The 26,641-nt window shown below is 45.1% G+C and overlaps 1 protein-coding gene across 2 annotated transcripts in view; it reads left to right on the top strand.

Moving 5' to 3' along the window:
- The window catches only part of ZBTB46 (zinc finger and BTB domain containing 46), a 96,537-nt gene that overhangs the window by 27,150 nt on the left and 42,746 nt on the right, over nt 1-26,641 (top strand). For both annotated transcript variants that reach the window (XM_077460405.1, XM_077460406.1), the window contains exons 2-3: nt 1,456-1,562; nt 9,829-10,770. In XM_077460405.1, coding sequence (XP_077316531.1) covers nt 9,864-10,770 — 907 coding nt within the window. In that variant the 5' untranslated portion in view covers nt 1,456-1,562; nt 9,829-9,863. The remainder of the gene's footprint in view (nt 1-1,455; nt 1,563-9,828; nt 10,771-26,641) is intronic.

Below are 26,641 nucleotides of genomic sequence, written 5' to 3' on the forward strand. Positions count from 1 at the left end.
TGTACTTCTCAACAACATTGTCCCTTACTTGTTTGGAGAGTTCCTTGGTCGTCATGGCATGAAGACCATGGTTTGTTCATGGTTTGGTTAGTGGTGCCTCTCGCTTAGGTTTCTTCATGGTTTCTACATGCTTTGGTTAGTGGTGCCTGTTGCTTAGGTGTTGCAGCCTCTGGGGCCTTTCAGAAAGGTGTTTCTATGTAATGACAGATCATGGGACACTTAGATCGCACACAGGTGGACATCACTTCACTAATTATGTGACTTCTGAAGGTAATTGGTTGCACCAGAACCTTTTATGGGCTTCATAACAAAGGGGGTGAATACATACGCACATGCCAATTATCAGTTTTTTATTTCTGAAAAATTAGTTTTATGTGTATATATATTTTTCTAATTTCACTTCACCAACTTAGCCCTTGTACACACGGTCGGAGATTCTGACGGAATGTTTCCTATCGGACCGTTTTGTCGGATATTCCGACTGTGTGTGGTCTGCATCAGACTCTTTCCGACGGACCAAGTTTTCCAACTTGCCGGTAAACTTTTCCAACAAAATGCTCCGATCATGTGTAGCCTACTCTGACGGACAAAGTGCCACGCATGCTCAGATCAAATTCCTAGACCAAAGCTATTGGCTACTAGCCTGTACGTAGTCCCGTCGTAACGAAATAACGTCATCACGTTACGTACGATCGGATTTTCCGACAACTTAGTCCGACCGCGTGTATGCAACATCACTTCCGGACCTCTTCCGGAATTAATCCGTCAGAATTACTCCGATGGATTTGGTTGTCGGAATCTCCGACCGTGTGTACAAGGGCTTAGACTATCGTGTTCTGATCCGTCACATAGAATTCAGATCAGCGCTGCGCCATAACCATTCAGAAACCAGCTGATCAAAGGTCGGCTTTTAATTGGTTGATTAGCTAAGTCGCAAAGCTAGTCGTCGCATTCCCATTACTAGATAGCTCCGTACGGAATGGATATTTCAGTTTGCTGGCGATTTTTTTTATTTATTTATTTTTTTAAATCCCATACTGGTCTTTAATGTCTTTAGTGGAAAGAACTGCCACAGCCAATGACGGAGTCAGATGGTAGCGTCACGCGCCCCCCCATTGGGTTCTCCATCTTCTGGAATAAACAAAAGAAGTGTAGAATTCAACTGCCAGGGAGTCTCACCTGTGTGTGGTGGGAGGCGTAGACGCCGATGGGGAAATCTTGCCGCCGGAGATATAAAAAAGCCATAAAGTAATCCAATCCACCAGGGCAAAACGAAAACGGTACCTTCGGTGTGGGGCGGAGCCGCCGTTCAAATAAAGTCTCTAATTTATTTATTATTTTTATTCCATGTTTTCGAGGCTGGGGGAGGGTATGCTGGCTCGTCGTTGTGTTTTTCTCCTGCGAATAGCGTCAGATGTTATTATAATTTTTATTTTATTTTATCATAATTTCCAGGGATTTCGCGACCTTCCTCCCCCGTGTACATGACATCATGCCAGCAGCGTCTCTGACATTCTGTCACTGTGAAGATTACTGAAGAGAGCCGCGATTCTCTGCACCCGGTAAGTCCTTCGTCCTCTTACATATCATTGTGCCCGTTTTACTCTCCTCTGAGTGTTCCACGGAACAAAACCCGTTGTTATAGAAAAATGATACTTCTCTGGGGGCAGAGGTAAAGGGGTACCAGCTCTCCAGGGGTTCTAACACTTAAAGCGGTATTAAACCCAAAAGCAAACATTTTATTATATTGCAGCTTACCAATTCTTATGGCTGCATTCGTTTCCTTTTTTTTTTTTTTTTTTTTTTTTTATGCTTTCTTTTTTTCTATTTTCATCTGGTGATCCAGCCAGCAAGTCTGTTTTGTTTTTCACAGCGCAAACTCTCCAGCAAAATGTATCGGTTTACATTGATGAGACAAACCACTGACAGGGTTGCTTACAACACTCAGCCTTTATTCATTTTGGGTAATTGACAACTATAAACAGCACCACATCCCCAATAACTGAAAACTTCTCAAGAAACTTGGATAGGGTACTTTTAAGGTGCCAACAGACAAGCTTGTGAATCCATATACTGTTATAAATTATTCAAACGTTTATTAGATTACATAGTTAAAATATTCCAAAATAAAAACCAACATTGGGTTAACAAGGTCCTGCTGTCCTCATTTTAGTGCAATGATATGAAAAGTAACAGTTCCAACATGTTTCGCCTGGCTTCTTCAGGGGCAGACAACCGCTGAAACTTTGAGAAAACAGAATATAAATACAGTCTTAAAGTGTTAATAAACCCAGGAGCCTGCATTCACTATATATGGTTTCCCCAGGAACCTGCATTCACTATATCTGGTTTCCCCAGGAGCCTGCATTCACTATATCTGCTCTCCCCAGGAGCCTGCATTCACTATATCTGCTCTCCCCAGGAGCCTGCATTCACTATATCTGCTCTCCCCAGGAGCCTGCATTCACTATATCTTCTCTCCCCAATAGCCTGCGTTCACTATATCTGGTCTCCCCAATAGCCTGCGTTCACTATATCTGGTCTCCCCAGGAGCCTGCGTTCACTATATCTGGTCTCCCCAGGAGCCTGCATTCACTATATCTGGTCTCCCCAGGAGCCTGCATTCACTATATCTGGTCTCCACAGGACCCTGCATTCACTATATCTGGTCTCCACAGGACCCTGCATTCACTATATCTGGTCTCCCCAGGACCCTGCATTCACTATATCCGGTCTCCACAGGAGCCTGCATTCACTATATCTGCTCTCACCAAGAGCCTGCATTCACTATATCTGGTCTCCCCAATAGCCTGCGTTGACTATATCTGGTCTCTCCAGGAGTCTGCATTCACTATATCTGCTCTCCCCAGGAGCCTGCATTCACTATATCTGCTCTCCCCAGGAGCCTGCATTCACTATATCTGGTCTCCCCAGGAGCCTGCATTCACTATATATGGTCTCCACAGGAGCCTGCATTCACTAAAATCATGGAAATGAAATTATTTTAGTAAATATAAACGGCTAAATACCCTTTCTCACCAGCAGTATATAGCAGTCTTGTGACTTCTATCAGTTCCTGGTTAAGGCTTGTAGGAGGAGCTTTCATACTGCACTAAGCTGTTCTATGAGCATCCAGGACCCCTAAATCTCTGTCTGGGCGGTGCTGATCACATATATCTTCCCAAGGGGAAAAAAAAACTCTCTAGCAATACACATAAGTATGTGCAGCCTGACTCCAGTAACTCTGTCTTATCTGCACCTGTTCTGGAGTCAGTGGAAGAAGAGGGGGATCTATGCATACAGGATCAAACAGCCTTTTTAACACAATGCGTAGGGTTAACCTCTTAGGTTGAGTATAACAAGCATGCTCTACTGCATATACAGACTGATTTTACTGTTGTGGTTTTAGTAACACTTTAAAGTATCAACGGTTATCTTCTCCTGAAAAAGCCCTTCCTGGCAAAACATGTTGGAACTGTTAATTTTGTACCGCTGCAATAAAATTAGGATGACCTTGTTCACACAATATTGTTTTTTTATTTTTTATTATGGAATAACTTTTGAATATTTTTTATTAAACAGAATTTTTCTTTGAATTTTTCAATGTTGAACAAGTGGCATAAATCATTGTGTGTGTGTGTGTGTGTATATACATATAGAGAGAGAGAGAGAGAGGGAGAGAGAGAGAGAGAGAGAGAGAGAGATATTATTACAACATAGTTAACAAACATATAAACACCCGGTATGGACACCGTTGCCCAATAATGCAGTTATAGAGGACTGGACCTATGGTACAAAGATTCATTTAATACTGTATCAAGGTAAAAGAAAAATTTTCTGATCCAGTAATGCCTCCAAGAACGTGCTCATCGACGCGTTTCACTAAAATATTAGCTTCCTCAGGACAGATACTGGGTAGGTGTTGGTATATTTAAAAACAAGAGAGTACATGTTTAAGTATTCAATGTAGTATATATCTATACAAGTATGAATTATGATTGTTACAACAGTTAAAGCGACGCAGTGCCGTATCGCAAAAAATAGCCTGGTCGGGAAGGAGGGGGGTAAATCTTCTGGAGCTGAAGTGGTTAATACATGTGCAGTCATTTTTTTATATTTTGCTCCAGCTTGTGTGTGTGTGCAGCATGAGTTATGCCGTCCCCTCCTTTAGCATTTTTTTTTTTTTTTTTTAGCCGAATACCTGACTTTAATGGCATCTCGTTTTCCTCCCTGGGGCGGTGGAAACGGTCATCTTGCACTGCCCGTTATCTGCCCAGTAATCAGAGATGGTGACAGTAATCGTATCAGGCTATGCCATCTGCGTACAGAATTTCCACAGAAAATCCATCTCAAATGTGTGAAAGCCACAAGGTTAGGCGTGCAGCCAGCTGGGTGACCAGTCTGTGGGAAAAGGTTGTCACACCACGATGGCTGTCTTCTAGTGTCATCCGCTTGTGCTGTTTGAAAAGTGTGTAGGGCTGCAACTAACGATTATTTTCATAATCAATTAGTTGGCCAATTTTATAGTTTCGATCATTCGGTTAATAACCATAAAAAAAATTGTGGTGTATAAATCAGTTAATATGTAACGTTTAAAAAAAAGGCAATTTATTCTTTGAAGCGGAGTTCCGCTGTTTTTTTTTTTTTTCTTTAAAAGTCAGCAGCTACAAATACTGCAGCTGCTGACTTTTAAAATATGTACACTTACCCGTCCAGCGCACACACGATGTCGGCACCCGAAGCCGATCTGTCGCTCGGCTCTCGGGTGCTGCCGCCGCCATCTTCGCTATGTGAATCAGGAAGTGAAGCCTTGCGGCTTCACTTCCTGGGTTCCCTACTGCGCATGCGCAAGTAGCGCTGTGCAATACGGACGGTCCTTGCTTCTGTCTCTGGGACCCTTGTGTTTCCCAGCAGACAGTGGGAGGGGGGCTGGAACTGGTATAAATGCCCATAGATTCCCCCCTCCCCCCTGAAAGGTGCCAATTGTGGCACCGGAGGGGGGGGGGAGGGTTCCGATGAGCGGAAGTTCCACTTTAGGGTGGAGCTCCACTTTAAATATCTATGCAGTGGTAAATATAAATAACCAACTATATGGTTAGAGAGCGAAATATCTAATCCACTCTGAGAATAACAGACAGAAGAGATATACTGTATATACTATTGGAGGAGATATATACTATTAGAGGAGATATACTGTATATACTATTAGAGGAGATAAATACTGTGTATACTATTAGAGGAGAGACACTGTATATACTTTTCGAGGAGATATATACTGTATATACTATTAGAGGAGATATACTGTATATCCACTTTACGACCGGCGCGCAACGATGTACGTCCATTTTTTGAAGAGGGATATCTCGGTAACGGCAGCAGCTGCTGCCACAACCGTGATATCCATCGCTTCAGGCGCCAGTCGTGGGTTCACTGCGAGATCACCGTTATCGGAGGCGGGAGAGGTGCCACCCCCCCCTCCCGCCGCTCTCCTGCACCCCCGCCGCTTACCGGAGCTGTTGGTAGCGGCGGAGGCGATCAGGTCCTGTCCGTGCCTGGGTATGGAGACGAGTGAGGCTAAGATGGCCCCCACTCGTCTCTATACCATAGGAGGGCGGAAGTGACATCAAAACGTCACTTCCGCCCATACCTCTTAAAGGCACGTTTTTTCAATGTCATTTTTTCTAATTATTTTTATTTTATTTTTTTATTGCTTTTAAGTCCAAATATGAGATGTGGGGACTTTTTGACCCCAGATCTCATATTTAAGAGGACCTGTCATGCTTTTTTCTATTACAAGGGATGTTTACATTCCTTGTAATAGGAATAAAAGTGACCCAATTTTTATTTTTTTTTATTTTTTTAAACAGTGAAAAAATAAATCAAATCAAGTAAAATAAGAAAAAAATAAACGTTTTTTTTTAAAGCGCCCCGTCTCGACAAGCTCGCGCGCAGAAGCAAACGCATACGTGAGCAGCACCCACATATGAAAATGGTGGTCAAACCACACATGTCCTCTGGATCAACTGTAGGTATAGAATTGGGTAAATGAGATTATATGATATTATTATTAATATTTTTATTTTTTTTGTGGTTGAACTGGATGGACTTTTGTCTTTTTTTCAACCTGACTAACTATGTGACTATGTGAGTTATTACCGCGATTGGTAGAGCGAGAGCAATAATTCTAGCCCTAGACCTCTTCTGTCAAGCCCTTGTACACACGGTCGGACATTCTGACGGACAATCTCCCATCGGACCGTGTTGTCGGATAATCCGACCGTGTGTGGGCTCCATCAGACTGTTTCCGTCGGAATATCCGACCGACAAAGTTTTAGAGCTGGGCTATAAAATTTTCCGACAACATGATCCGATTGGACTTTGTCCGATCATTTGTAGAGAATTCCGATCGGACAAAGTGCCACGCATGCTCAGATCAAATTCCTAGACCAAAGCTATTGGCTACTAGCCTGAACCTATATAGTCCTGTCGTAACAAAATAACGTCATCACGTTACGAACGATCGGATTTTCCGACAACTTTGTCCGACCGCGTGTATGCAACGCCAGTTTCGGACAAAATCCGACAGATTTTGTTGTCGGAATGTTCAACTGTGTGTACAAGTGCTAACACAAAACATGCAGCCTGTAGAATTTTTTTTTTTAAACGTCGCCTGGAGATTTTTAAGGGTAAAATTTTGACGCCATTCCACGAGCGGGCGCAATTGTGAAGCGTGACGTGTTGGCTATCAATTTACTTTATCTTTCACAATATATTAAAAAAATAATTGGGCTAACTTTACTGTTGTGTTTTTTTTTTTTCCCCAAAACAAGTGCGCTTGTAAGACCGCTGCGCAAATACGGTGTGACAAAAAGTATTGCAACGACCGCCGTTTTATTCTCTAGGGAGTTCAGGAAAAAAAAATGTTTCATGTTTGGGGGTTCTAAGTAATTTTCTAGCAAAAAAAATAAAAAATTTTAACTTGTAAACACCAAGTCTGAAATAGAGGCCTGGTCTTTTAAGTGGTTAAGGGGGAAAAAAGACAATCGGATTTAAACGGCTGCCATAAAAAAATAAAAAATAAATGTTTTCTGTTGCAAAGTTGTATAAATTTTGTCTGGAAAAGGGGTATTTTTAGCCTACACCGGTGAAAATGGCGTCAGTTTGCGGCACGCCACCGCCCCTTTTTATTGGTTGTAGGCCTGATCCACAATAGCTGTGTATTTTTCTAAGGCTGTAATGTTTATCTGCTGATCTTCGCTGTCTCCTCCTTGAGCTGCTCTCTTTAGTTGACATTAATCTCGGGGATTTTTGTTTTTAGGCCCGGAATTCTCCACCCTAAGCAAGCTCCATTAGGGTGTGGGCAGGGGGTAGAGGAATGAGGGAAGAGGTGGGGGGGGGGGGGGGTGTGCCCCGCTTTGATGTTCCCTGATTGTGGAATGCACTCAGACGTGGGTTCCTGCCTCTTCAAAACCCTTTTTGATCTTCAAGAGGAAAGACATGCATGCTAGGACGCTCCCCCCTCCCCCCCCCCCTCCACCTCCTCCATTATCTCCAAGAAAATGTGAGCAACTTTTGGCTGTTGGTATGTACCAGGCCAGCTGGGGTTTGTAGTTCCACGGTTGCATGCATGCATTACAACCTGGCTGTACAGTCCTGTGTAATGCATCTTTTCATATAGAAAATAAGTCCATTGTTTTGGGTAGTCGCTTGCGTGGTGCCGCTAAATAATCGCATTGTGCGATCTGTGTGCAAAGCCTGCCAAATGCACCTTACAGTCCGATACCTGTGCAATCTTCGTTACATTTAAATCTGTGTAGTGTAAGGCCCTGCCTGTTTCCCTATGAATTGAGTGGATTGTTTAGGAAGGTCAGGCATTGTTTAAACAGCTCTAAAAAAAATAAAAAATAAAAAACTGTACTGGAAGTTTTTTTATTTGTTTTAACCTTAAAGCAGGGGTCTCAAACTGGTGGCTCTCCAGTTGTAGCGGCACTACAAGTCCCATCATGCCTCTGCCTGAGGGAAGTCATGCTTGTCACTGTCAGCCTTGCAATGCCTCATGGGACTTGTAGTTTCGCAACAGCTGGAGGGTCACCGGTTCGAGACCCCTGCCTTAGAGTGTTACTAAACCCACAACAGCAAAATCAGGCTGTATATGCAGTAAAGCATGATTGTTGTACTCGCTGTGGAACCTAATGGGTTAATCCTCCTCCACATTGTGAAAAAAAAAGAAGCTGTTTTATTCTGTCTTCTCTAATCCTCCCCTTCTTCCACTGTCCCCCCATCTCCTGATAGTACAGAGCCTTGGAGGCACTCTGCTCAGCTTATCTTCTATTGCTAGAAAGGTTTTTATTTATTTATTTTTTTGGGGGGGAGGGTGCATGTGATCAGCAGAGGGCCAATCAGCGCTGTCCAACTTTTATTAGTGCTAGGCCAGACACTGATAGAAGTCACAAGACTGCTATACACTGCTGATGAGAAAAGGTATTTAGCAGTTTATTTTTACTAAAATAATTGCACTTTCCATGTTCTGTGGGAGACCAGATATAGTGAATGCAGGCTCCTGGGGAGACCAGATATAGTGAATGCAGGCTCCTGGGGAGACCAGATGTAGTGAATGCAGGCTCCTGGGGAGACCAGATGTAGTGAATGCAGGCTCCTGGGGAGACCAGATATAGTGAATGCAGGCTCCTGGGGAGACCAGATATAGTGAATGCAGGCTCCTGGGGGGACCAGATATAGTGAATGCAGGCTCCTGGGGAGACCAGATATAGTGAATGCAGGCTCCTGGGGAGACCAGATATAGTGAATGCAGGCTCCTGGGGAGACCAGATATAGTGAATGCAGGCTCCTGGGGAGACCAGATATAGTGAATGCAGGCTCCTGGGGGGACCAGATATAGTGAATGCAGGCTCCTGGGGAGACCAGATATAGTGAATGCAGGCTCCTGGGGAGACCAGATATAGTGAATGCAGGCTCCTGGGGAGAGCAGATATAGTGAATGCAGGCTCCTGGGGAGAGCAGATATAGTGAATGCAGGCTCCTGGGGAGAGCAGATATAGTGAATTCAGGCTCCTGGGGAGACCAGATATAGTGAATGCAGGCTCCTGGGGAGACCAGATATAGTGAATGCAGGCTCCTGGGGAGACCAGATATAGTGAATGCAGGCTCCTGGGGCGACCAGATATAGTGAATGCAGGCTCCTGGGGCGACCAGATACAGTGAATGCAGGCTCCTGGGGGGACCAGATATAGTGAATGCAGGCTCCTGGGGAGACCAGATACAGTGAATGCAGGCTCCTGGGGGGACCAGATATAGTGAATGCAGGCTCCTGGGGGGGACCAGATATAGTGAATGCAGGCTCCTGAGTGGACCAGATATAGTGAATGCTGGAGTAACAGAGCCGCCCTAGGCTCTGGAAGAATCCTGACCACACTGTCGGGATCCCCCAGCCACCTGATTGACAGCTGGCTCCACCTCTCAGCACGTGGCTGAGACTTGAAGCCAGTGTTGCTGGCCACCTCTCTAGCAAGGCGCTGCAGTGAGCGTTTTATTGGGGCTGAGCGGAGAGTGGTGACTGACAGTCACAGCTTTCCGCTCCAAGCTGACCGATTCTTTTGTTTAGAGTCAGTAGGGGACAGCTAAAGCATCAAGCCAATGCTGCAGTATGGAGGTAACGTGTGTGTGTTTTTTTTTTTTTATTTTTTTTTTTTGTTTTGTTTTTTTATATAGCCCAAACTTCTTTAATTTGTGTCCTAAACGTAAGAAAAAGTGCCATGTTCCTTTTAAATAATTAGTAATTCTATCCATGCATTTTCTCTCCACCAACAGCATTTCTTGGGACAGCTGAACAAAGACGTCCACAAATGAATAACCGCAAGGAGGACATGGAGATACCGTCACACTACCGGCAACTGCTGCACGAGCTGAACGAACAGCGCCAACATGGCATCCTGTGCGACGTCTGCATCATCGTGGAGGGCAAGGTCTTCAAGGCGCACAAAAACGTCCTCCTGGGCAGCAGCCGCTACTTTAAAACCCTTTACTGCCAGGTGCAGAAAACGTCCGAACAGACCACCGTCACCCAGCTGGACATCGTCACCGCCCAGGGCTTCAAGGCCATCATAGACTTCATGTACTCGGCCCACTTGGCACTGACCAGCAAGAACGTCATTGAGGTGATGTCCGCAGCCAGCTACCTCCAAATGACGGACATCGTCCAAGCCTGCCACAGCTTCATCAAGGCCGCGCTGGACATCAGCATAAAGAACGAGTCTTCTGAGGATCTGACCGACTACGACATGGGCGCGCCGTCCAGCAGCGCCGAGGCCCTCCTTTCTGCGGTGGTGGCCGGCCGCAGCATCTCTCCCTGGCTGACGAGGAGGACGAGTCCCACCAACTCTTCCGGGGACTCGGCCATCGCCAGCTGCCATGAAGGCGGCAGCAGCTACGGGAAGGAGGACGGCGAACAGAAAGTGGACAGTCAGGACGAGGTGTCTTCTCTCTGGGCCAGCGATGGATGTTACGGACCATTGCGTGTGAAAGAGGAGCAGGACTCCCCAACCCATTACATTGGCGGTGGCAAGGGCGATCAGGCTGTTTACGTGGAGCAGGGGGACAGCTGGCAGAATAACGGGCGGCGGAAGAATAGGAAAAACAAAGAGACAGTCAGGCATATCACTCAGCAGATGGTGGAGAACTGCAGACCCGGCTCGCCAGAACCGTCCTTTATATCCAGCACACAGTGGCAGTACAACAACCAAGACAACTCCAGTAAGTCTCCCATCTTTATCAACAATTTTTCAAATGACGTAATTTACATTTTTTTTAGCATTTTCTCAAGTAGTTTTATAAGGACCATTCCTAATAGCCTATGACTTTGTATCTATCTGTCCAACCAAGAGTGGAGGCCCCACTTCCCACTTGAACTTTACCCAAGCAGGGAAAAACAGCAGGTTTACTTTAAAGTGGATGTAAACCCACTCTCATGCTTTCTAAACTAGTTACATAGTTAGTAAGGTTGAATAAAGACACCAGTCCATCCAGTTCAACCTGAGCGAGTGTCTACAATTGTCCCTATCCCTGTATATTGCACACTCACATCGATCCTTACCCTCAAGGAGCCCACAATCCAAGGTCCCCATTCATACACTAGGGCCAATTTTGGACAGAAGCCAATTAACCTACCTGCATGTCTTTGGAGTGTGGGAGGAAATCGGAGTACCCGGAGGAAACCCACGCAGGCACAGGGAGAACTTGCAAACTCCAGGCAGGTAGTGTCGTGGTTGGAGTTTGCATGTACAGCAACCGTTCTTACTGCTAGGTGACAGTGCTACCCACTACACCACTGTGCCGCCCTTCAACTACTGCAATATTGGTTATCTAGAAGGATATATATGCCTCATGCATGTATACTTACCTGTCAAATGTCTCCTCTCTGTCTGCTATGAGACCTGAAAAACTGCAGGTTTTGTGGGTGAGTCTGTTTTTCAGGGCTCAGTGGGTGGAGTCGTTATGTCAGTAGACTCCCCGCCCACCTCTACACGCCCCTTATCAACATGCATTTTCTCCTGTGTATTTCTTACACTGAACTTCTGCTATGATCACTAACATCCAGTCAAAACCCAGAAAAGTCCACACATGACTTCAGCATGCCAAATCATGCTGAGGTGTGGAACAGCCAATCCTTGCAGAGCAGCAGAAGAAAGGAGTGGGAGGGAATTTAAAAATAATGCATGTCTCTTAGGCTAGTGCACGAGATATGTAAATCACCTGTCACTCACAGCAAGGGGGAGGATTTGACAAAGTATTTCTCTGTTTGTCAAGATTCATCTCACTGAACAATAAAAGAGGATTGCTCAGAGATGGATTAACTCTGTGTGGCAAGACTGGGCTCAAATGATAGGAAATCTTGTTGTTAAGGAGAGGGCCAGGAAGCCGCGTGCTTAACTATGTATGAGTTGTTCCCCGCTGACCGCTGAATGTAAAAAAAAAAAAAAAAAAAAACTGCCGGCAATAACAAATCGTGAAAAAAAAAACAGCCAAATTAACCAAAAAAAAAACCTTCAAAAACCGCCCCCCCCCCAATCTATACCAGACTCTTAGGTCTGGTATGGATCTTAAAGGGGAACACTAACGCCATATTTAAAAAACAACACAAAAAAAAACTGAGGTGGTGTTGCCTCCAAAATCTATACCAGACCATTGTATGCAGCCTGGCAGGCCAGGAAAGGGGGGGGGGAGGGGGGGGTTGAGCGAGCCTTCCCACTCCTGAATTATATAGATTGTAAGCTCCTTGAGGGTAGGGACTGATGTAGATGTATAATAAATATGTAAAGCGCTGTGTAAATTGACAGCGCTATACAAGTACCTGAAATAATAATGCCAGGCCACATGCCCTCAACATGGGGGGGCGGCAGAGACTTGCCCAGTACTTCCAAGTATGGCAAGCCTATGGGGTTGATTTACTAAAAGCAAATCTACTGTGCACTACAAATGCACTTGGAAGTGCAGTCACTGTAGATCGGAGGGGAAGCTCTGCTGATTTCTATCATCCAATCATGTGCAAGCAAAAAATGCTGTTTGTTTTTTTTTTTTTATTGTCCTTGCATGTCCCCCTCAGACCTACAGCGACTGCACTTCCAAGTGCACAGTAGAATTGCATTTAGTAAATAACCCCCATTGTCTCACCACCTTTCTTTCCCTGGGTGGGTAGTGCATAGGAATTGGCTGCTTAGTCACCCAGCACTGTTACGTTAAGGATGGAGTCCTTAGCCCTGTGTAAGCTCTAAATTATGATTTGAGAGGGTGACACCTTAAAGTGATTGTAAAGAATCGTTTTTTTTTTAAATTAACAAACCAATAATACCTCCACTGTGCAGCTCGTTTTGCACAGAGTGGCACCGAACACCGTCTTCTGGGGTCCCTCGGCGGCTCTCGCGGCTCCTTCCCACATCTCCCGAGGGGGTTACCTTGCGGGCGCACTCCCGAGTCCAGCATTTGCATCCACAGACACGAATGTCGGACTTGGCTCCGCATCATTGGATAGGATTGACAGCAGTGGGAGCCAATGGCTGCTCTGCTATCAATCTATCCAATCAAGAGCCGAGACCCTGTGGAGAGGGGGACAGTGCGTCCGTGCCGAAGAGATGGAGGGGCTCAGGTAAGTAAAATGGAGGGGCCGGTGACTGCTAGGTGTTTTTTCACCTTAATGCATAGGATGCATTAAGGTGAAAAAAAAAACACGAGGGTTTACAACCCCTTTTTTAAAGTGAACCAGACCATGTAGGGCTAGAAAACGTTTTTACTTTAATGCTAGTCCCAGCAACTGCTCATATTTGCCTTCCTTTTGCTCTCCTTCTGCTCCATTCAGCCCCTGAGCTAAATAACAGACCTTGTTCTAGCTTCAGTTTGTGAGTTTGAGCTTAGGCGGAGCTGAATACTCACACCCCCTTCCCTGTGTGACATCACTGGGTGCCCTGGACAGCCAATAGCCAAGCACCAGCCTTGTCATGTGGGAGGAACGTGAGCGAATCGCATACCTAAAAAGTGTATACTTCCCCCCTCTGCAGCTGAACAGAGTGGCGGAGAAGCAACGGGTGAGCAAGTTTAAGGAGCTGCAAGGGTTGGCATTGTTGTTTTTACCATGCATGGTCAGGGCACAAGCCATTCCTAGAGTCTCATAGGCCAGTTGAGCTCCTGGCATCGGCCTGTTAAAAGGTGTGGCTTCAGCAGTTTTGGAGCATTCATTTTTAAATAACTGATTTAAATTGCATAGACATTCTTTATTTTAATTAGGAAGATAGATCAGCATGGGATGTTCTGGTCTGTAATTCCGCCTACAAATCATCATCGATTTTGCAAATGCACCATAACAGTCTTCTCCCCATAATTTATCTCCTCCCGAAGGTTGAAGCCCCGGACAAGCTGGCGTGTTTACCGTTTTTTGTTTAGACGCAATGTCTGGGCCGGCCGCCTTGTGCCACAACAAAATCTGAGGCATATGATAGATAAACTCCAGATCACGATGAGTCAGAGCGAGTGCCGGGCACACAAGATGGCACGCCGATCCTCTTATGACTAACCTATATGTTTATACAGGGACGGTTTGTTTTCTTTATCTTATGGGCTGTCGGCTTTTGTGTACTTTTCTATCATTTTTCACATCTACAGAGGTTCTTGGGTGTTACAAATGTGGACTTTTAGGGTGAATTCGCAGGTTAGATGCAGCATGGGTTCCCACGATTGGAATGCGTCGGGGAGACCCCCATTAAAAGCAACAAATGAACCGCTCCAGGTGAATGTTTGACCTACCCGCCTCTCTGGACATCAACAGGTGCCAGTCCGATCCGTGATTGCGGCATCCGATAAAAGGAAAAAAAAAAGGCTGACCGCACTCCAACGATGTACCAGATAAAACGTCTTCGGTTTAATAAAATCTATTAAAGTGTTACTAACAGTAAAATCAGTCTGTATATGCAGTAAAGCATGCTTGTTAGACTCACTGTGGAACCTAAGGTATTAATCCTCTTCATTGTGCAAAAAGGCTGTTTGATCCTGTCTGCTCTGATCCTCCACTGTCCTCAACCCATCTCCTGATAGTACAGAGCCTTGGGGGCACTCTGCACATGCTCAGTTTGGTGTGTTTTGCTAAATAGTGTTTTTTCTTTTTTTTTCTTGGAAGGGTGCATTTGATAAGCACTGGGCCAATCAGTACTGTCCAGAGAGTCAGGGATAGGGGTCGACCGATTTATTGAAGAGGCCGATTATTAGGGTCGATATTTGCAAACTTTCAGATAATTGGTATGGGCCAGAAATGTACCGATATTACCGATTATTGGTCAGTGTGCAGTTTATAGGTATTTATGCCATTTTTCTATGTTTTGGGAAGCTATTTATTATTTTTAAAGCACTTTATTTTTGCCAGTTGTTTTACTTTTACTTTTAATATTTAAAATTTTAAGAAACACGTTCAGTTTATACCAGATTTGTGTAGAATTTGTGTTGATTTTTCAAAACTTTAAATGCACCCGATGTTGGCTGTTGGCCGAAAAATCTGTATCTGTATGGGCCCAGATATCGGTCAACCCCCTAGTCGGGGGTCATGCAGCCTCATAGGACAGTCAGAGGGGAATGAAAACTCTACCTCCTCCTACAAGCTTTAACCAGGAACTGATAGAAGTCACAAGACTGCTATATACTGCTGATAAAAGTTATTTAGTAGTTTATATTTACTAAAATAATTGCATTTCCATGTTCTGTGTACTGTGGGAGACCAGATATAGTGAATACAGGCTCCTGGGTTTAGTAGCACTTGCATGAATCACGACTCCAACGCACTGACAAGGACTGTTAACGCATTTCACACAGTAAAACGTGCTTCAGCATAACCTTAATGTGCTTAATAATCATCCTGCCATTATATGCAGTAGGCAGCCCAATTGAAAGCAATGGGATGCTGCTGGCTCCTGCAGATAATTGCAGCCACTTGCATGTAATCTCTCATGCAGAGACTACATGTGAGCGGTGGCAGCTGGTGGGTTCTTTTTTTTTTTTTTGGGGGAGGGGAGGGTCAACGAACATCCACCGCCCCCCTCACCAAGCCGAGTGGCGCCCATCCCCCTGCTGTTTGCAGGTCAGTCCGGCACTTACCCCATTGGCGACGGCGGGTGGCAGGCAGCGTGGTGCAGTGGCTCTGTGTCCTCTCCTCCATGGCGGTTTCCACCTCCTCCCTACATCCTCCTAGACATCCAATTGGATCGCCTGTCCTTTCGGCCAGTTGGGTGACTGGTGTCAAAACCGGCTTCCTGATTGGCTGGAGGAGGTTTAGCGTTAAAACAGCAAATATTCATTCGCTGTTGTAACACACCTGGGTGGGATCGGAGTGCACTCTCTGCGACCGAGCCCACCTTATATTGAAGCCTATTAGAGCCTCTGGCTCTAATCGGTGCCTCAAAAAAAACGCTTTGGAATCTATGCTCCGGTGTCCTTAAAGGGGCCGGACGCATTGATGGGTGGGGGGGTTTCACCCGTGCACCCTTAATGGATGGTCTGCCTCTGCATGCGAGTGATTAGCCCTCACCTTTGAGTGTTATTGCATCCCAATGACCAGAATAAATGAATAGTCTGGCCAATGGAATGCATTAACGCTCAAACGCATGGCGCCCCTAAATACATGTGCAATACGCAGCTTTTTTCCTTCTAGGAGTAAAAGCGTCAGAGAGTTGAACAAACACTCGGTATATGTCTGACCCAAGGATTAAAAATAATGTTGATTTGAGTAGGTCTAGTTCCACTTTAAGCAATACAGCTCGGTCAATTAACCCCCCTTTCCCCTCCTCCAACCACCAACTGGATAATGAAGGAGTATCCCACTGATGAGGTCATCTCTCTGCTCACTCTTCCCGATCATTGGATTGGCAGCAATGTGTGATATGTTGGCGCTTCGTAGACTAACCTTGCTTGCCTTCCCTCTCTGTCTGAGTACTGCCATGCCGGGGATTAGGGGAAGCTAATATAACATCACGTTCGGGAAGCTATACTGGCCACAATTTTGATCTACCTTTTGGCTGGGTTCACAGCAGGTTTCCCCACATCCAATTCGCATGACAGGAGACTGTGACCGGCTCTCAATGGAGATGGTTCACATATCTCCAGAGCGGCCACGATCCGCACTGGAAACAAGGGTGCTGTGAGTCTTTGGCTCAGGTCCAAATTCAGGCAAAAATTCAGGTCGGATTCACACCTAAATAGGATAACAGGGATGCATCGGACCCCTTCTGTGAGCTGCTCCTCAAATAGTGTGAACCCGACCTTAAAGCACAACTTAATCCGCCTCCCCAGTGCCAACATCCCCCAGGTCTTCTTCCAGATTCAGGATCTTCTGGATTGATTGGATCACAATGAGATAAATCCCACGCTTGCACATGGGAATTCATTCATTTCCGCAACAAGGGGTGGTGAGAATGAGAACACTGAGGTAGACAACCAAAAGGCTTGAGACTGCCCCCTGGATGCCACCATCTTGGGTGTGATGTCCGTAGTCCTCACAAACTCAAGTCACTCTATACTACTCTCCTTCACTCCTTCCTCTGTTTCTACATAAAAGATTGCGTTAGAGTGGTGGTAAAGGAAGGGGCAGAGGAGCTAGGCCAGCACCGCTAACAATTGGACACTCCCAGAAGAGGAGAAAACCACGTTTGCATAGAGGGGGGGAGGCTGTGTTAGGGGTTTCCCTGTTCCTGGAGTGTTGGCTCCCTAACAAGTTCAAGGGGCAAATTTCAAATTCATAATAAAATCCTTTATGGGAAAGCAAAAGAAGTAAGCATTTTAAAATACAGATTTTTACCTGCAGTTCTTTAACTTGGTGACAGGGTTTCTTTAATTAAGAAACATACATATACAGGCTAGCACAGTGTTTCTCAACTCCAGTCCTTAAGGCGCCGCAACAGGTCATGTTTTCAGGATTTCCCTCGGATGAAATGGCTGTAGTGAAACTGACCAAATCACCTGTGCAAAATGATGGAAATCCTGAAAACATGACCTGTTGGGGCACCTTGAGGACTGGAGTTGAGAAACACTGGACTAGCAGACATTTGGAGGTGATCTGGGTTGTACTTTATACATTGGGAATGATTTACTCAAACTGGAGAGTGTAAAATCTTGTGTGGGTCTGCATGGTAACCAATCAGCTTCCAGGTTTTATGTCAAAGCTTAATGGAATAAGCTGAAGTTAGAAGCTGATTGGCTACCATGCACAGCTACACCAGATCTTGCACTCTCCAGTTTTCGTAAATCAACACCACTGTGTGGTCCGTTGCATTGAAAGCAGATTAAACCATTAATGACATGAGACGGGGGGGGGGGGGTTGAAGAATGACCAGAACAGACATGGTATGGTCCACACCAGCCTCTCTCCATTACTAGATAATGAAACAAGAAGAGCCCAACATCAGTTGTCTTTTATTTAAAATGATCTTTAAAACTGTTCTGTGGTAGTTAACGATTATTTGGTTGCGATTCCCAGTTAGACGAGCTTTGATCAGTCGTCGGCGTCCTTGTGAATCCGTTGGCGGGCAGCACTTGGCGTTCGGCCTTGAGTCACCGCGACCTTGCAGTTCTAGGCCTTGGGTTGCCATGGAAACCCAGAAGCCTTCGTCTTAAGCTTCACATATTACGATACCTGACTGCAGGGCTAGTTAGAGAAATACCTCTTCCAGGATCTCGTTAAGGTAATGCAGTGAAATCCCCGGATTAAGCTGTTAACCAGGGCTTGTTCCGGAGGGTGGGGAGTAAGTGGAGGTATAGGCGGCTGCGGGGTCAGGCCACAAAATCCAGACACGTGATGGAATTTACTGAACGCCATGGTGGGGGGGTTGGCTTTGAGAGACTTTGAATGTTTTGGGGTTTCCACCAGAAAGCTTAGTTCAGTTGTCCAGCATTCATTTTGCTTCACCGATTGACTTGCGCCATGCATTCATGTTGTTTTTTTTTTTTTTTTTGGGTTAAAACCTTGTTATGTTTGACCGTTTGACCAGTGTTCTACCAGTGTTCTACTTTAACATTAACGCTAAATTGTCAGTATTGTTGGCATGGACAGTTAGGTAAATATTCCTTCTGTTAATTCATATCTGCCACTAAAAGCAGTACTGGGACAGGGTAGTTCAGTGCCCAGGGAAAGGATCCAGAATTGCGCCCCTCCCCTACATACTGTAGAATGGGTGTACCACCCTGCATCTGTTCTTTGCCCCCTTTCTTCACTGCACCCAGGGCAGCTGCCCTTCCTGCCCACTCCCTGTTCCGACCTTGGCTGCAATTTTCCATCAGTGATGACCACATGATCATGTTTGGTCACATGATCTCTGCTGAAGAGGTAGTGGAGTGCTGAACCAGCACCCAGGGCAAGGATCTAAAAATTGCGCCCCTCCACTATTGTTAATACATACTGTAGAATGGGTGTACCACCCTGTATCTGTTCTTTGCCCCCTTGCTTCACCGCACACAGGGCAGTTGTGTTTCCTGCCCACCCCTTGTCCTGGCCCTGACTACAAGTCTCCATCAGTGCTGACCACATGATCACAAACCTAAGTGGTCACATGATCTCTGCTATAGAGGTGGGGAAGTGCTGAACCAGCACCCAGGGCAAGAATCCAGAATTGCACCCCCTCCCCTACTGTTAATACATACAGTAGAACGTGCTGACTACATGATCATAAATCTAAGTGGTTGGTCACATGATCTCTGAGTGTTGAGCCTTTGCCTACAATGATGTGGTCAGCACTATAAGGATTCTTAGTTGGGGTCCAGTTAGCAAGTGGTTGGCACAGAAATCTTTGGTACGTGGTAGAGAAGGGGGTCACAAAACTGGCTGAACAGACTTACAAATGTGACAGGGAAAATAGCTAACATAGATATGTTTCAAATACACAGCTGTTTGGCTTTCTCCTTTTCGATAAAAAGTCTAATTGGCTGTTAAGTTTGCATAGCATTTCCTCCCGTGGTCACTGAAGAGCGGCACTGATACCAGTACAGTAAATAAAGGAGACGTCAGACAAGGGGGTCTTGGATCAGGCTCTGCACCGTGAGAGGAACGCCCCCCCATGCATGCATCATCCTAGACAGCCCAAGAAAATGCGGTATACAAGTCTTGAGACTGATCTGCCCCCAATTACTGGGCTTCCATGTCACTCCGGCTCCCTAATCCTCCTCCATGCGCTTTTCAGCCCTGCAAAGGCTTGTTAGTGATTTTTCTGCTGATTGTCATTGTAACCTGCCTTATCTGAATACAAAGCCAGCCGCCATTAACGGGCTCCAATCCAGAGGGTGAAAGCCATTGTTCTAAAATTGATCAAATTGGGTCTAAAGCCTTGAGCAAATACAGGACATCTTAGATCTCTTAGCTTCATGTTTCAAGCTTAGAGTAAAACCAATATGTAGTAAAAGACTGTAAACTGTAAAGTCCATAGACATGAGAGGGCAGACTAAAGCTTGCCATACACCAGTTGATTTTCCCTTGTTCAGCCCACGAGCTGAACAAGAGGAATTTGGTTGTCAGCCTTTCTCAACCCTTTCAACACAAAGGAACCCTTGAAATATCTTTCTGGTCTCAAGGAACCCCTACTAAAAATGCTGATGTCTACAACTCCTTATACATTAGTGTGATGGTCAGTGGGAAGAATACTCCTTGCACTTCTGGTCATTGGCAAGAATTATCCCCTTGCAGATCGCTAAAAAGATCAGCGGCTTCAGTGGGAGAGGAAGAAATCACTGATTGCCCAAGGAATCCCTTGCAACCTCCTGGAGGAACCCTGAAGTTCCATGGAACCCTGGTTGAGAAACTCTGATCTACATTAATGTGGATGGAGGAATCTCCACCGCTGGCTGTATTAAGAATCGGTAACACCCATGGCTGCCTGAACAGTTGGCACTGCCAGTAGGATGCAGTCACTGTTCGGCTGATGACTTTGGAACCAGCTCCATCATTTTTTATTTTTTAAACCAACTTTTGTTGAACTGTGAGGTACTTGCAGGACCACCTGTGGCTGGAATTTTGTCCCATTTAGCAGGAACTAGACAAAGTGGTTAGTAATTCTGCCCTGCAACACTCCGATCATTGGCTTGAGCCCCAACCATGACACTACAACCTGTAGGCAGTTTGCATGTTTGCATGTTCTACCTGTGCATTTGTGGGTCTTGTTCAGGTAATCTTGTTTTCCTTCCACGCTCCAAAGACCTGGTGGTAGGGTAATTGGCTCCTGTCTAAACTGGCCCTAGCACAGTATGTGAGATCGGGACCTTAGATTGTAAATCTAGCTATGAAGAAGCTAGGAGCTTTTACACTCTCTTATTATATATGTAGTCAATAAAGAATCCTCTTCAAGAGTTTGAGTGGCCGGCTATATTTGCTATGGATTTTGTATGTTGGGAGTTGACTGTCCCAGCCAGAGCCTCGGTCTACAGCCCTTGAACATTGAACAAAGCAGTGGAGCTGGGGTTGGTTTTTGTTCATAAAACAAACTTACCTGCTTGTTCTCAGTCTTCTTTAGAATGTACACTGAGCTGTGCACCTAGGTGCTGGAAGGCATAAACTCACATGCATATGCACAGCAGTCACTTCATTGCCCTGCCAGTCACTGAAGACAGCCAATGACCCTTCACTAAGGCAAGTCCATAGATTATGTGATTTGCTTTCCTGCAACCATGGGTTGCAGGAAAGAAAATTGCTTGATTTCCCCCATCAACACAGTCAGTCCCTGCCAGGAGAACACAATCATTGCTAGCCGCTATATACCATTGGCAATCATCGCATGCTAGAAATCGGACATGCTGGTTATACCCAAGTTGATTGTTGGATTGATTTGGGTACATTCAGCCTGCCCATAGATGGAATCGAATCTCGGCCGACCCCTGCTGAACCGGCCAAGATACAAACCATCTATGGCCAGCTCTAGAAGAAGTAGGGAGAAGATGCTGGCGATGGAGCTCATTGAAGTGAAGGTGAGTAATGCAAACTTTAGTTCCGCTTTAGAGTGCATGCCTAGACTTTTTACATTGAGTTGACCCCACTCTCTCACCTTCCAAGCCTTCCTGTTAGTCTGGGAAACTTCTCATTACATGAAAGGGACTAATAGGGAAGGAAAGCCAAGTTCGACTTTTACCAGAAAACTGAAGATTTCCATATAAGTGTATCTGAGTGTGCTCCTTAATCTACTATTCGCAGTTTTCGCTGAAGGTGACCTCTCCTTCTTTTTTGTTTCTTTTTTTCTTGGGTTCCATTTTATTTTGCCCAGTTTAGTGACTAAATGATCCCATGCATACTTAATCCTCGCACAGTAGTGACAGTGTGGGAGTAAGGGTTGAAGCAACTATGGAAATAGCGATATCATAATCTGGTTATTCCATTGGAAAAGTTGGGTTCTTCCATTATTGCATCATGGTGAACATTGTGTGGCCAGTTATGATGGAAACCGTTTTTTTCCATCCTTAATAATTCCGGTTGGCAAATGCCACGATATCAGGGAGGGAGGAAAAAAAAAACAAGGTTATTGTGTCTTTAACTAGGAGATTATGATTTCTCTAGGGACTTTAGACCCTTTTTTTAGAAAATCATTAAAAAGTCATTGAGTTCGGGGCTGAGCCTATTAAATCTAGTTAGATTAGAGGAGAAGACTGACTCGCGGCTCTCGTATGTTTCACTACCCCAGGCAGAACCTCCTGGCAACCTGGCTTGTTTTGAGCAATTATCCAGCGTGTAGGAGTCGATGGAGAATCTGGTGGCGCGGGGGCACCGTTATTGCATTTTTATTTTTATTTTTTGTGTTTTTGTTTTTCTTAAACAGTGATGTTTTTATTGTGTTTAATGTTAATTAGTATGTGTTTTGTGATACTCCTCCTTTTATTACTTTGGCTTTGCCAGTGGCTTTGTTATGTCTATATGATGTTATCTGAAATGTTTGATCCCATTATCCATTCTTTATATAGTGGCGGTGTGTTTCAGAGCATACGCACACCTCCTGTATTACAGTACAGCTATGTGGCACTGTGGTCTTTAGGTTGGTCCACAACATGTTTGACAGTCTTGTAATAGATTCAGGATTATGTAGGTCAGAGGAGGGTTGCAGGTTGTGTTTTACTAACCACACCCAGCAATCCCCAGGCTCCATATCTGTCCTCCTTCACACCTTCCCTCCAGAGATAGCATGCTCCTCCTATGCTGTGCCAGCTGCCATGACTTAATTGTAAGCTCTTGAGCTTGATATCTTTCAAATGCCTATGGAAAATTAAATATTTGTTTTTTATCTTTCTAGTGTTGTCATATTACACATATTACAGTGTGTGTGTGTGTGTGTGTGTGTGTGTGTGTGTGTGTGTGTGTGTGTGTGTGTGTGTGTGTGTGTATGTATATATATATATATATATGTATATATATATATATATATATATATATATATATATATATATATATATATATATATAAATATAGCCTCTTGGTCCCTTTCACACAGGAGGTCCAATTGGGTCCGGGTGTCCTTTCTTCAGTTGGACCCAATAGGACCCTGCATTATCTTCTATGGGCAGTCGGATGTTAAAGTGCTTGTGACAGTTTACACTCGGCTACTTCTGTGTCCGATCCTGAAAAAAAAAGAAGAAGCCCCCGTCACACTGTGTGTGTGTGTGTGTGTGTGTGTATGTGTGTATGTATATGCATATGTATGTGTGTGTGTGTGTGTGTATGTATGTATGTATGTATGTATATATATATATGTATGTATGTATGTATGTATGTGTATATATATATATATATATATGTATATATATATATATATATATATATATATATATATATATATATATATATATATATATATATATATATATATATATATATATATATATATATATATATGCGCTTCTTTACTCTTGTTATGCATCTCAGGAGGCTTTGGACCATCTACACCACACTGTGCACGTGCCGCCCCTTGAAGGCTGGCTGTAAGAACCAGTAAGAGACAGCCAACCTGCCTTTGATGAAGTAACAAAGAAAGATGGTGGCACAGGATCTGGTGTGTAGAGGTGGATAACAGTTGAGGGTGCTGGATTTGAGGGGCGTGTGGGGATGTTGGGTCCCTTTCACACATGGGGTCCGGTCGGATCCGACTGTCAATTTTTCAGCTGGACCCAATCGGACCCTCTGTTTTCCTCTATGGGCAGTTGGATGGAAACAAATGTTCCTTTATTCCTGGTTAACTCTGGGTCCAATCCGGCAAAAAAAAAAAAAACACCAGAAGGGTATCCCTTTTGGCCCCCTTTGACTCTGACTCTGCCAGAAGTTTGCCTGCCCAGCGGGGAATCTGTCTATTGATCCCCACTAAGCAGGTGGATGGCTGGTCCGTGTCTGCTCCACTTATGCACAGTGGACACAGACACCGCCCGCCCTTCTCTGTGGGTAGTTGGATGTAAATGGATGCCTGTTCCTTTACAACCAACTGCCACCTGATTTGATCCAATAGACAGATGGGGAACAGATCCTCACCAGTCTGTTTTAGCAGGTCAGATTGGATGTTGGCGGGTGTAAACAGACACATGCCAGTTTACATCCAATGCTCCCTAGAGAGTAATGAGGGGTTTGATCAGGTCTGTCTAAAAAACTGACAGACAGAACCAGTCAGTCTACCCGTGTGAAAGGGGTATTACCTTCCGTTTGGCCAGATCAGGTCAGAGGGCAGTTGGGTGTAAATGGACAGCTGATCCGTTTTACATCCGGCTGCCCATAGAGCAGAGCGGGCCTCGTCCGTGTCTGAGCGGACACAGACTTGTCATCCAGGCCACTCTGCTCAGCTCAGTGGACAGATCCCCTGCTAAGAAAAACCAGATCCGGCCCGTGTGACAGGGGCCTTCATGAGGAGAACCCAGTGGAAAATTAAGAAAAGAGGGATAAAGTTCTCTCTTGGGTTATGTAGAAGTCAACACCCAAAATAACTAGCACTTCAGAGCCTTAGAAATGCCTAGTGTTGGGCTAACGTTTTTCAAACATTAAAGATGAACTTCCTGATTTGGGCAAAACATTTTTTTCCTAATTTTCTGTAGAGATTTTCATCTGGTTGGTACACACTTTGAATGCATAGGCAGGCAAGTTTGTGTTCTCCATTGCCATTGATTGGTTGCCCATCTGCCTTCGTAGGGGGTTGTTCTGCTTTGGGCATTGTGCTTCAAAAAAAATAAAAACACTGTAGATGAGCATTTTACAATCCTACAAAGAACACCAATATCTGTACGGCAGCCGAGCGGGTTCATGGGTAAAAGGCGTGGTAAAATTGTGCCAGCTGCAGTCACATATCTGGTTGGGGGTCTGTTAGTCGGGCACTATCTTCCACCTACAGCCCAGGCTTGGCCCCCTCAAGATAGATAATTAGCCACAGATAACTAGATCAGACTTCCTCTCTCCTGTCTAATCTAGTGATGGGGAAACCAGGACGGCTGAGGGCGTCGCGGACGATTCTGTGACCAGCAGAAGCCGTGTAACCAGGACACCAGGTCCCTTGTGTGTGTAATAATAATTACCCCCCTCCATGTGGCTTCCTGGTACAGCCGGCTCCGGTGGGGTGGAGGATGTTATCAATGGTTCCAGGACACAGCCGATCCATTCCACTCTTCAAATAATAGTGTAACTTGTCCTAATTTTCTTGTCGTCGCTGCCCTATATATCCTGCCCTGCTTTTCCCTCTTTAATACTTAAAAAGGCACCCCAGTCCAAAAAAAAGAGAAAAATCTCATTTAATGCAGTCATATTTGCCATGGTGTGCTTGTAAAATCTGTTCAGCCAATCTGTGTCCAAGTGCTGTGCGTCTGCATGAAGAGCAAGAGAAGGCTTTCCAAGCGTGCAATTCTGTCCTCCCTTTATTATCCTTCCTATTACTCCCACTTTCTTTTCTTTTCTCCTTTCTCGGGTTCTCTTCTCCTCTCCCCTTTTCATTTTCGCTCTCGCTCCCGTTTTCTATTACTTAATTACCTTTTCATTTTGTCTCCCCTTCCTCTGTCTTCCTTCTCCCTTTTTTATTTTCTCCACACTTTTTATTTTTTTATTTTTTTTTATTCCTTCTTTCCCACATATCTCTCTTTTTTTTTTTTTGTCTCTTGCTTTCTTATCCCCCCTTTTTTTTCTTCTATTCTTTTCTCTATCCTTTCTTTCTTCTCTTTCTTCCTCTCTCTTGTTCTCTTCATCCACCCATTCTCTCTCATTTCTTTTGTCTCTTCTTCTTCTCTCTCCACCCTTTCTTTATTCTCTTTCTTTTTCTCCTCTCCATCCTTCCCTCATGTGTCTCTCTCCTCTCCATCCTTCCCTCATGTGTCTCTCTCCTCTCCATCCTTCCCTCATGTGTCTCTCTCTCCTCTCCATCCTTCCCCCCCTCTCTCTCTCTCTCTCTCTCTCTCTCTCTCTCTCTCTCTCTCTCTCTCTCTCTCTCTCTCTCTCTCTCTCCCCCCTTCAATCTCTTCTCTTCTCTTCTCTTCTCTCTCTCTCTCTCTCTCTCTCTCTCTCTCTCTCTCTCTCTCTCTCTCTCTCTCTCCCCTTCAATCTCTTCTCTCTCTCTCTCTCTCCTTCCATCTTTCTCTCTCTCTCTCTCTCTCTCCTTCCATCTTTCTCTCTCTCTCTCTCTCTCTCTCCTTCCATCTCTCTCTCCCCCCCCTCTCTCCCCCTCTCTCCCCCCATCTCCCCCTTCCCCTCTCTCTCTCCACCCCCCCCCCCCCCCTCCCCCCTTTCTCTCTCAATTCAAATAAGCTTTATTGGCAGGATCAAATACATGTTGGCATTGCCAAGCATTTGAGTTTCTATAAGAAAAAGAGGGGGGGGGGGGGGGGGTAATGGGTAATATAAAGGGGGGTGGGCATAAGTCTGTGTAAAGGATTTTTGAGTCCTCCGTTTTTCCTGTCTGTGCCATCCTAATTGGATTTCCAGGCTGTGGGCGCCCAGTCTGTACAGGCTCAGGGTCTGTCTGTCTTCAGGGTCTTGTAGCACCTCCAGGTACGGGGCCGGTTTGTAGTCTCTCTGCAATGACTGGTAAACGGTTCGATTCCAACATGTTTTTCTTTGGAGTCATAGTCTCTCTCTCTCTCGCTCTCTCTCTCTGCCCCTCTATTTATTTCTCTC

The sequence above is a fragment of the Lithobates pipiens genome, unplaced genomic scaffold, assembly GCF_037356315.1.
Source record: "Lithobates pipiens isolate NorthernLeopardFrog02 unplaced genomic scaffold, aLitPip1_a1.2 Scaffold_28, whole genome shotgun sequence".
Classification (NCBI taxonomy): Eukaryota; Metazoa; Chordata; class Amphibia; order Anura; family Ranidae; genus Lithobates; species Lithobates pipiens.